The sequence below is a fragment of the Mauremys reevesii genome, linkage group 7, assembly GCF_016161935.1.
Source record: "Mauremys reevesii isolate NIE-2019 linkage group 7, ASM1616193v1, whole genome shotgun sequence".
Lineage (NCBI taxonomy): Eukaryota > Metazoa > Chordata > Testudines > Geoemydidae > Mauremys > Mauremys reevesii.
Window position 1 is genome coordinate 97131111 of NC_052629.1, and position 11699 is coordinate 97142809.

Consider the following 11699-nt stretch of genomic DNA (forward strand, 5'->3'; position numbering starts at 1 on the left):
GGAGGTTGTTTAATTGTTAACCTGAGTGTACCACCCCTGTCTCCCCCGCGCTGCGCACTCCACACACCAGCATGCTCGGTACAGTAACGGTGCTGGCTTTATTGGGATGCTACAATCATAGCTAAGGGGGATTCCAGCTGCTGCCCACAGGGCCATGGATGGGGGAGAAACACCCCTTCCCCCAGCAGCTCTTGATACCAACCTAAGCATAAGTCCTCCCCCCACCCCCTCTCATGGAAGGAGCTGGCCTGATCCCAGACAACGCAGCTGGGTCTGCACCCCAGGGTGGGGGTGGGGACGGCAGCCCTGACACCCCCCTCTACATGGTCCCACGTCAGCAGTGTGCACCCTGGGGGCAGCTGGTGGTTCACTGCACAGCAGGGGGCCTCGGCTCCCAGTCCTGGCTCTGATCCAGTGAGGGCTCCTATGGGATCTATTGCAGCTCTGGTCTCTATGGTTCAGGCAGCAGCCAGGCCCTCACTCACTGGCATGTTGATATGGGCAGTCAGCAAGGGCATGCTCTGGCCCTCCCGCAGTACAAACACCTGCAAGAGAGAAGACAGAGCCCAGCGCTGAGATGCAGCCACCTCTGGGGTGGGGCGCAGGGACTCTTTATACACGGATCCCTCCCTTGGCACTGATATGCAGCCACCTCTGGGTCCTACCCCCACCCACCCACCCACCCACACCAGGAGGGAGGTGGGAACATTGTAAAGAGTGAGGCTTCTCTCTGGGGTGGGGTGTCCATGTACAAACCTTGATGACGTCCGAGATCCCCTTGTCGCTCAGACACTCCACAAAGGTTTCAATGGGGTAGTTCAGTCCCGGGACCAGCATGGGGGCCTGTAGGGAGACGAAGCGGAGTCAGTGAGAGTGCAGGGGCCTGTAGGGGTGGTCAGAGGTGTTGGGGGGTGGGGGTACCTTGAAGAAGGCTCTCTTCATGGCATAGAGGCTCTGGTCGTAGAGGAAGCTCACCAGCAGGTTGATGGAGGGGCGCCCAGCTGATGTGTTCTGAATGTGGAGGGTCAGTTTGAAGGTGGGGCCGATGCCCTGGACCTGGGGAAGGGGATGCGGGGTAGATCCTGAGCACAGGTTCAGTGCAAAGGGGAGAGGAGTCCTTAATGCCACAGTCAATCCAGCCAGCCTGGGCTTGGGGAGGGGGGGATTCTCCATTACAGGAGCCACAAGAAGGGACCCCTGGAAATCTAAAGAGATGATTGAATCCCAAATCTCACCCCCTCCATTCCTGAGTTCGGCCCAGATCTGCTCACTGAACTAGAGACACATCCCCTCTGGATTGGAAGCCCACAAGCAATGGAGAGTTCCCTGCCCCCTGTTGTTCGAAGGGCAAATCCTTCTCCCTGTTAAACACTGGCTGTGGCTGACGGTGGCTCCTGGCTCTTGTTCAGACTTTGTCTGAGACCTTCGTGAACCCCCTGCTCCCACAAATCCCCCACCATGCAGAGAGACTGGGACAAGCCCCCTCAGGACCTTCTCTCAGAGGAACTCTTCCACTAGGGCTCCCTGAGGCCCAGGGTTTCCATTGTTCGTGTGGCTCCTCGCTGACCCCTCCCCAGTGGGTCAGTATCCTCGTGCAAGAGCAGTCCCCCAGGTGCATGCAGCATCCTATAATGGCCTCGCAGACGCTGCCTGCTCGGCTTCCAGCACCTCCACCCTGGGCAGCAGAGAAATCAGATGCTTCTCCCCCACCAGTGACCTTGCTAAAGCAGGCAGCTTAGTCTAGTGTGTAGACCACGTGCTTCAACCTAGAGCCCTGCAGTGGGACTGGGATCCCGAGGCTCCTGCTGACATAACAGTGGGAGTGGCAGAAAAATTCAAGAAACAATGCGGAAGCAGGATTAAAAAAAATAGTCCTTCTGCACTGCAAACCACACAAATGCCAGAGCCAGCAGGTACCACTCTCTGGCCACCCAGCTCTGAAGGCAGCAGCAGTGCAGAACTAAGGGTGACAATGGGAAATCTCCCTGCCTGTGCCTGGGGATGGCTTCCTGTCCCCTTTGCATGATGATGCAGGGGCTTTCCAGCCATTTGCAGGGAGGGTTAGTGGTTTCTAATCCCTGTGTGTGGGGAAGGGGAGATGCAGCTGAGAGGGTCAGGGGGTGCCCATCCCACTGCCTGGGGGTACATGGAGTGGATGGGTGCTGGTGGGGAGACATTTGCTGAAAGCAGCACATTCATAGAATCATAGAATCTCAGGGTTGGAAGGGACCTCAGGAGGTCATCTAGTCCAACCCCCTGCTCAAACCAGGACCAACCTCCAATTTTTGCCACAGATCCCTAAATGGCCCCCTCAAGGACTGAACTCACAACCCAGGGTTTAGTAGGCCAATGCTCAAACCACCGATCTACCCTCCCCCAATGTTCAGACATTGCCAGGGCAATTTCAGAGCTCTGCAGCAGGACTGGGATCTCATGGGTGCTGCTGCCATAATACCACAAGCAGGATAAAAAAAACCTGCCCAGCCCCACACCCACTAGACCCCCTCCCCTCCTAGAGCTGTGGAGAACCCAGGAGTCCTGGCTCCCAGCCTTTGCCTGCACAATCCTGAATTTTCTCACCGTGGTGTCCCCATGACCCACTCACCACTGCATTCATCTTAAGGGGCTCCTGCAGCGTGGATGTGATGGGCGCCAGGCTGGACTCCAGCGCCTTGACATAGGCCCGGGCTGCCATGAGCCGCAGCCGGTACAGGTCCATCTGGAACACGCGGTGCATGGCTGGCGAGGGGTGAAGGGACAGCGAGGACAGAAAGTCAGCCTGGGGCCAGCAGCCAGACAACACGGGGGATCTCTACCAATCACAACGGATCTTGGCTTTATGCCTTATCTGTACCACAGGGCCCTTTAGTGTGGCATCGCGGCACCAGGATCAGCACTGAAGCCCTGCACTGCTCCCTGGGGGCAGCTGGTGGTTCACTGCACTGCTCCCTGGGGCATAGGGGCAGCAGGGACTGCAGCTGGTGGTTCACTGCACTGCTCCCTGGGGCATAGGGGCAGCAGGGACTGCAAGAAGAGAGTTCCCCCCACTGAGTCCCCATCCTGCTCCGTGCAGCACAGTACCCCCAGTGGCTGGTCAGTGCATTTGTACTGACATGCTGAGTTGGTAAGTAAATCCAGTCCAGAGGCTTCTCTCTTTCCCATGGTTGATGCTCAGAGTGGGACTGGTGGCTCTATGGCTGGGCGCATGGGCGGAGACCCATGGCCGGGGGGGCATGGGAAATGGTGGGAGATGCCCCACCTCACCTCCCACCCCCAATCTCCACTCCCCCTCCTCATTCCCCTACACCTCCAGCTGCTCCATCCCCAACCTGCCCACAAGCAGTCATAGAATCATAGAATCTCAGGGTTGGAAGGGGCCTCAGGAGGTCATCTAGTCCAACCCCTGCTCAAGCCCTTCTTGTAGTGTGGGGCCCAAAACTGGACACAGTACTCCAAATGAGGCCTCACCAGTAGTAGAGAGTAGGGATCATCCATCTCTTGATCTGCTGGAAATGCCCCCTTATATACAAACAAAAAATGCTTAGCTTTTTTGGCAACAAGGGCACACTGTTGACTCATATTCAGCTTTTCGTCCACCACCCCCTACCTCCTTTTCTTTCTGCCTGCTGCCCAGCCAGCCAGTCAGTCCCTAGTCTGTAGCAGTGCATCTTCCGTCCAAGTCCAGGACTCAGCACTCTGCACTTTCCTGTTGAACATCATCATATTTTTTTGGCAATCCTCTAATTTGTCTAGGTCCCCTCTGTATCCTATCCCCTACCTCAGGGTATCAATCACTCCCCCCCCAGTTTAGTGTCATCTGCAAACTTGCTCAGGTGCAGTCCACCCATCCCCCCCCAATGAAGATATTGATTGATACAAAACCAAACCAGCCCTGGCCCCCTGGGGCTTCCACCTCTGACCCAATACCAACTAGACCCCAACTATGGATTCATTGATCCCCGTTGACCAGTCCCCCTCCTCAACCCACCATTCCTGCCCTACTCACCCACGGCATTCTCGCGCTCCCGCAGCGTCTGGTCCACGTACAGCCTGGTCTTCTTGGGCACGCTGAGTCGGATGCTCTGGGCCACGGGAGGCCCCAGCGACGTGTCCTTCTCCTCAAACACGGCCGTGCGCTTCAGGATCTTAATGATCAGCCCCCCACCTGGGGGGTGGGACCACCAGGATAGAGTATAAATGGGCACAAAGGTCCTGAATCCCCTCTCCCTGGATCAGACCTGTGGGCCCATCCCCCATGGTGTACTGTCTCCAGTAGTGGCCGGTCTCCTTAATGTCCCTTGCTGCACTGCACTGTCCCACGGGAGTTGAATTCCTTCCTGACCCACCAGCTGGAGTCCAGCTGATGCCCAGATGTTTGAGGGTAGAATTTCTAACGTAGGGTCAGGGTGTCCTGCACACAGCCAGCAGCATCCCTTGCAGGGTGCATTCAGTATTGCACAGAAGCAATTGCATGGAACTGAAGGTGCCCACCCGGCATGCCCCTTGCCTACCTTTAGTCGTCATGATCAGGGTGTTGTCCTCACGCCCATAACGGCCAAAACAAATGCTGGTGACCACATCCTGTGGGGGAGTGAGGGGGGTAAAGGGGTATCAGGCAGTTCGGCCAGTTCCCTGGCTCCCCCATAACCACCAGACCCACAATCCTGGCTCCTAGCCTCCTCACTCTAACCAGCTAGACCCCACTCCCTTCTCAGAACCAGGGAAAGAACTCAAGAGGCCTAGCTCCCAGCCCCCTGCTCTAACCCATGAGACCCTACTCTCCTCCCAAAGCTGGGATAGAACCCAGGAGTCCTGCATTAACCCTGGCACTGGCTTTGCTTGGTGGGGAGTTACCTGGGTGCGGATGACGTCCACAAGGTTTTTGTCCCGGTACATGTGCACCACCTGGTTGGCCAGGCCTACCATCACGGCCTGGAAGCCGCGTGATTTCTGGTCTAGGAGGCTCATGGTCATCAGTGGGGCTGGCAGATAGACTGTCCACAGCTTCTTCCCCTGTAAGAGAGAGAGATCTGGCACTCAGATGTAGCCATCTCTGGGGTGAGGTGCAAGGCTGTTTATCTGTCTCTGGGGTGGGGCAGGGGGGGCTATTTATACAAGGATCCGTTGTGTGGCACCCCTCTGACACTGGCCCCCTTAGCAGACCAGACCTAGAATGGAGCCATGGCGATCTCCCACTGGTCCCCCCAGGGAGAGGCGCCTTGGTAACAGGTGGTGTAGGGAGCAGATCTGGGGGCACATAGGTTCCAAGACCTGCCCAGCTGCCCCACCCCTAGTGCCCCATAGCGGGTGCCCTCACCCACTCCCACCTTCTGTGTATAGCCCTGCAGGGTTTCATCAGAGCAGCCGGCCACGATATTCTTGTGTACCCGCACCAGCCCCACGGGCTGGGCACTCAGCTCGATGCAGTACTTGGGCCGCTTGGACTCCCTGGAGTGGGAAGGGAGGGCAGACAGGTCAGTGCCAGCCCCGCACAGTGCTTGCTGCCCCGCCCAGCTCCCTCCTCACACCCTGCCTTGTGGGTTCCCGTCACCCTCCCCACCCCCTGCGCCCAGGGAATGGGCACAAACAGGCCTCACCTGTAGGGATGTTACAGCAAGACCAAACCTTCAGGCACCGGGGCCTGGGCTGAGCCTTTGCATGGAGGGAATCACCCCTGTGGGAGAGCGCTACAAAGAGAGGTGCATTATGGGCAACTGGCATGGGTATCTGTTGGGCAGTGGGGCAGCAGAGAGGCAGAGTATTGGAATGGGCCCATGGGTCTGATCGGCGAGGGAAGGAAATACCAAGCTGGAAAGGACCATAAGTCTGATCCGGGGGGAGGCGGAGACATACCCGGTTCCTTATCTTATGTTCCTCAGCACTCCCCTGCCTTCCCCTTTGCCCCATTCCAGCCCCAGGCATCCTTCACGGCTGGCTGTCACCTGCGCAGGATGTAGATGCTCCCGTCCCGGCAGGCCACCGTGACCCGGTACTCCACATCGAACTGCCCCATCACATCCAGGAAGGCTGGCACGCTCGGCAACGTCATCTGCGACAGCAAATGGAGAGCTGGGGCAGCCCCACACCCATGGTAACGAGCTATATATGAGCAGGGGTCCCTCGCCTGGTGCTGAGATGCAGCCACCTCTGGGGTAGGATGCAGGGACTGTTTATATAGGGACCCCCTCACCCGGCACCCCTCTCACCTTGGCCAGGATAGTGAAGGCCTCAGGGTCCAGGATGAGGACATCGGCACTCTCCGTCCCGATCACCAGGCAGCTGACCGCATCCTCATCCGCCATGTTCTTCTTCAGCGTGCTCATGCAGGTGATGACAGTCTGGACAGGGAGATGGGCATGAGAGGGGCATGGACCTCCCCCTTCCCCAGTCCCCCTCTCTATCCAGGGAGGGCAGTGCCAGTCACCCCAGGGCATGCTGGGAAGTAAGGGTACCTGCATGGCTCTGCTGGGACCCACTAGACATCGGTGAGGAACTGGCAATGCTAGAATACCCACTATCTCCTCTAATCCCACCCCACTGAGTCCCCTACTCTAGGAGGGTCCACTGGGGAGTTTCCCCCAGACCCCGGGCAGGGCAGGGACCCACCTGGCGCTTGATCGGTTGCCCCTTATGTAGGTTCACAAAATTCTCCATCTCTGGTACATCTTGGGCCAGGAACCTGGGGTGGGGAAGACAGAGAAGGGGATTGTGGGATAGTGACACAGCCTGCTCTGGCCCACAGTGTCCCCCCTACCCCTTACAAGAGGAGCTCTGCTGCTGAGAGCCTTCCAAGCTTTGGGAAAACGTCCCCACTCCCGGGCTATGCTCTTCACACCACCTGCCTCCCCCACTGCCGAGATCCCTCCCGCACTGCTAAGATCCCTCCCCGATCCCCACCCCCCAAGCTTGTGGTCCCCACACCACCCGCCTCCTCCACTACCGAGATCCCTCCCTGATCCCCACCCGCCCCGAGCTTATGCTTCCCACACTACCCACCTCCTACACTGCTGAGATCCCTCCCTGATCCCCACCCCCTGGCTTGTGCTCCCCATGCCTCCTGTCCCCCCGCTGCCAAGATCCCTCCCTGATCCCCAACCCCCAGCCTGTGCTCCCTACACCATCTGCCTTCCCCACTGCTAGGATCCATCCCTGACCCCTTCACACACTCTCCCTTGGCCACCAGCCTCAATCTCCCTGCTCCAATCCCCTAAAAAAGCCAAGTTCCTAGAGCTCCCAGCCACGCTTTTGGTGCTAGCCAGGAAATCGCTGGAGGGTGAGGCGCTCATGCCACTCCTTGCCCTCAGTAGTACCATATGGCCTTACCTCAGCGATCGTACTGACAGGGGGATCTCCGCCTTCTCCCTGACACACACCAGGAGAGGAAGATGTTGAACAGAGAGTTAGACATTGGACAGAAACTCAGTACAATACATTCACCTTCACAGACCCTGCCATCCACAACCCAGAACAGAACACAGGAGTCCTGATTTCCCACCCCTTCTACTGTAACCACTAGATCCCACTCCCCTCCCAGAGCTGGGGATAGAACCCGGGAGTCCTGGCTCTCAGCATGCCCGGCTCTAACCTCAAGGATCTCCCCAGAGTCCACACCCAGGGATCGAATGTTAAATGCCTCTGGCATTAGCTCCCAGCACTTGCTAAGCCAAGGACCAGGATGGAGTTTCAGGGATGTGTCTGGTGATGTGACAGTCCATGGGGGGAGGGAAGAGCCACTCACCGGATCCCCTCCAGCATTTCCTTCAGAGTCAGGGGGTCGATCATGTCCTGGAACGAGATGCAGATGGAGAGAGATGGGAAGGTACATGGCTATAAGCTGGGAATAGAAGTCAGGAGTCCTGGCTCCAAGCCCCTCCATTTTAATCACTAGACCCCACTCCCAGAACTGGGTCTGATGTGGAGTGCCAGGGAGGGGTGGGCCCATTGGTTAGAGGTGGGGGGCAGGGGTGTGGACAGGTACCCTGGGCTGGCCATGCCACCCCACACCTGCTCACCTCTTTGGCCTGCTCCCAGACATCCTGCTCCAGGGGGTTGGCATCCAGGGGGGGCAGGGTGAATTTGAAGTAGGGCCGCAGGTTCTTGTAGACATAGACGAATGGGCCGGAGGCCACGGCCACAGCAGGCGTGCGTGGCTCATTCTGGTCCATCAGGAAGGTGGAGACAGCAGACGGCAGGTCCAACAAGGTGCTCTCACTGGCCAGCCCCGTGCCCCGGTACACTTTCAGCCTCATGGTGTGCCCAGCCATGCCCAGGTCACCCACCACCAGCTGGGGGGGTAGACAGAGACAGAAGGGCAGTGCTGGGGGGTCCTCACCCCCCACCCCAGGGCAGCTTTCACCTGCTGGGCTGGGCACAGGCACCCTCACTCCCTCCTGCCCAGAGGGACAACCGGCCCAGAATGCTCACTCCCACCCCGAGAGACAACCCCCACCCTGAACAACCCCCTGCCCTCACCCCACCCCAAGATACACACACCACATCCAGATGCTGTTTGCCCCTGGCGGATTAGCCAAAGCCAGGGTGGAGTGTAGGGGATACCAGGCCCAGGGGGCTGATTGGTGGGGTGGGGGAGGGGGGACCAGGCCAGCCTTCCTCACCTTGTACTCTCCATCGCCATGCAGGTCAGCCAGGGCTGGAATAAAAGAGAGATGTGGAGTCAGCATCCCTGACAACCTCCCCCCACACTAAGCAGGTCCAGCCATGCCCGGTATCAGTATGAGAGACCAGGAGGACGCTCTCCCCTCCCAGTTAATGCTGACCACAGTGCTCCAGCATGGTGTCAGGGGTCACTGTACTGCAGTACGTGTGTGTGTGGGGGGGGGATTAGTAGGAGGTGTTCTCTCCTCGCAGATGTGCTGGATCATTCCATACCAACTGAGGAGGCTTGTGCTCCAGAGCCATGTAATAATTTGAAGGACTTTGAGATGAAAGCAGCAAAGAATCCTGTGGCACCTTATAGACTAACAGACGTATGGATTTCCACTCCATACGGCTAAATGCAGTGCCTTGCATGGTGTCAAGTATCAGAGAGGTAGCCGTGTTAGTCTGGTTCTGTAAAACAGCAAAGAATCCTGTGGCACCTTATAGAGTGGAAATCCATACATCTGTTAGTCTATAAGGTGCCACAGGATTCTTTGCTGCTTTTACAGAACCAGACTAACACGGCTACCTCTCTGATATTTGAGATGAAAGCAGCTCTGGAAACATGGAGTGTAAGAGCATGACTGGGAGTCAGGACTCCTGGGTTCTATCCCCAACTCTGTGAGAGGAGTGGGGACTAGTGGTTAGAGCAGAGGGGCTGGGAGCCAGGACTCCTGGGTTCTATCCCCAGCTCTGTAAGGCAGATTATCTAACCACTATGCTCAGTGCTCTGTAACCACAGGGCTGTGTCTATCACTGCTGTGCGTCCAGTTCCCTTCTGAGATGCTCTCAGCAGGGTCTCATAAAAGTCCATAGTGGCATGAAGGGTTGGGGGAGATGCCCCAGGGGAAACCCCTGTAATGGATGGTCCTCCACAGGCCCTAGCTAGCATGAGCCCAGCAGTATTAGTCATTATCCCTAGCAGCACAGCTCCCATCTAGCTCCCCCTCCCAGGGACGTTAGTGGTGGACATGATGAAGGCAAGGTGCCATAGAAGGGATTAGAGAGACAAGGAATTGGACCAACTTCTGTTGGTGAGAGAGACAAGTTTTCAAGCTACACAGAGCTTTTCCTCAGGTGTGGGGAAAGTACTCTGAAAGTGTCTCTCTCTCTCACCGGCAGAAGTTGGTCCAATAAAAAATATTCCCTCCCACACCTTGTCTCGCTAATATCCCGGGACTGACACAGCTACGACGACACTGCAGACAACAATTAGAAGGGATTACAGAGGGCCCTGGAATCCGGGGCTGCTTGCTATGCGCTGCAGTTAGTTATTTAATGGTGATCTGAGGCAGGCTGGGAACCAAGCGTCTAACCTCAGCTTTGGGAGGGGAGTGGGGTCCAGGAGGTTAGAGCTGGGGCCTAGGACTCTTGGGTTTATCCCCAGTTCTGGGAGGAGATAATGAACACAGTTATAAAGTTTTCTTCCCAGCACTATCAGGAATGCAATAGCTGCTTTCCAGTGGGTTCTCCTTGGAGGACCTAGAGATGTGGAGCTGGGGTTCTGTCACTGAAGGGCGGGAGGGAGAACACCTTCCTGCCAACCAGGCATCAGGCCTCATAGTTAAATAAGCATCAGACTGTCCCCTTCATTGCCTGTCCCTGCATTTTTAAGTTCCACGTCCTGTTTGCTGTGGCTGTGCGTCTCACACACTCACCTTGAGAGACGAGACTATGGAGAGAACAAGAGCTCCCATCCCCATGAGTGTTAACAAACCTGGGTGGGTGGGAGGGTTTATTTCGTATTCCCAGGGTTGGGATGCCATGGCTCTGTACACAACTATGCTTTGCCATATGCCAGCACCACACGTGCCTAAGTGACCTTGAGAAGAGCTTCCTTTGCAAGGTACCTCACTAAGTTATTGATGGAGAATGTGGGGGGCAGATAAGGGAAGGAACTTATCTAAGCACCTACAGAGACAACGTAGCAAGGGCAGGAACAGAATTGGATTCTCAGCACCCCACTGCCCACACATCATAACCACTGGAATAGAAACAAAAAGTCCCGATTCCCAGCCCCCCTCCAATCTAACCACTAGCCCTCACTCACTTCGCAGAGCCAGAACTCCTGGCCCTTTTCCCCCTCCCTCCCCGCCTCTAACCACGCAATGGGCCTCACCCAGGAGAATCCCACTAGACCATTCCCCAGCTCTCTCAGCTCAGGGCACTTTATGGGAGGATCCTGGACTTACCAATGCACGAGGAGAAGGTGTAGAGATTGGCCATAGGGTCGTAATGGGCATCCAGCCATTTGGAGTTGGCTTCATTACTGGAGAGGGACATGGACAGGGTGGGGACACAAAGAGACAGGTAGACAGAGCGACAGTAAGAAACTGGGATATATTTCAATCAATCAACACATGGAACAGAAATTCCAGCCACCCCAATCCCGCCCCCATCTGCTCTAACCACGAGACCCCACTCACCTCCTAGAGGTGGGCTAGAACCCAGGAGTCCTGGCTCCCAGCACCGCCCCTACTCTAACCACTGGACCCCACTCCCCTCCTAGAGCTGGGCTAGAACCCAGGAGTCCTGGCTCCTGCCTCCCAGCCCCTCCCCCCGCTGGGAAGAGGATCCCAGTCATTGCCACTCCCAGTTAACCAGGCCCAGGAAAGAGGGGTTCAGGGATCACCAACACCGCCCCCCCTCGCACCTCTCGCTGCTGGAGGAGGAGGCGGCCGCCATGTCTTTCTACAGGACTGGCAGGATCCGTTGCTACGGCAACCCAATGGCTGTGAATGGGAGCAACCGGAAAACAGTCCCCGAGCCAGATACGGTGTCGCACTCAAAAGGGTCCTTCCGGAGAGACTAACCCTAGCAACTCAGGGTTCCGGATGGGTGGGGACTGTCTCCGCCCCGCCTCCCACCCCACATCCACCCCCCACTGAATGTGGGGCGCACGGCGCCGGGGGGAGGAAGCAGAGCAGCTCCTGCAAGGGAGGAGTCACTCCAAGAACCTGACTTCCTCCTGGATCCAGCCTCTAAGGGAGATGGTTCCCCTAGGAGCCATGCTGGGACCCCCAACTTGACTGACCCACAGT

General features: G+C 57.2%; 1 protein-coding gene across 4 annotated transcripts; it reads right to left on the reverse strand.

Annotated features, from left to right (window-relative positions):
* Positions 1 to 74: 74 nt before the first annotated feature.
* BBS1 (Bardet-Biedl syndrome 1) lies at positions 75 to 11443 on the reverse strand. 4 transcript variants are annotated; one of them, XM_039481843.1, is made up of 17 exons: positions 11312 to 11443; positions 10851 to 10927; positions 8616 to 8650; positions 8013 to 8285; positions 7739 to 7785; positions 7324 to 7362; positions 6607 to 6679; positions 6207 to 6338; positions 5943 to 6049; positions 5328 to 5448; positions 4855 to 5013; positions 4512 to 4581; positions 4007 to 4165; positions 2606 to 2739; positions 976 to 1056; positions 757 to 843; positions 75 to 545 (listed from the first exon to the last, which is right to left on the reverse strand). In XM_039481843.1, the coding sequence occupies exons 1-17, from the start codon at positions 11341 to 11343 to the stop codon at positions 459 to 461; spliced, it is 1713 nt and encodes a 570-aa protein (XP_039337777.1). In that variant the 5' UTR covers positions 11344 to 11443; the 3' UTR covers positions 75 to 458. The 4 variants fall into 4 exon arrangements, with proteins under 4 accessions (XP_039337777.1, XP_039337775.1, XP_039337776.1 ...); XM_039481841.1 differs by having other exon boundaries at positions 922 to 1056; XM_039481842.1 differs by having other exon boundaries at positions 922 to 1056; positions 10851 to 10991; positions 11312 to 11344.
* Between the last annotated feature and the right edge of the window lie 256 nt (positions 11444 to 11699).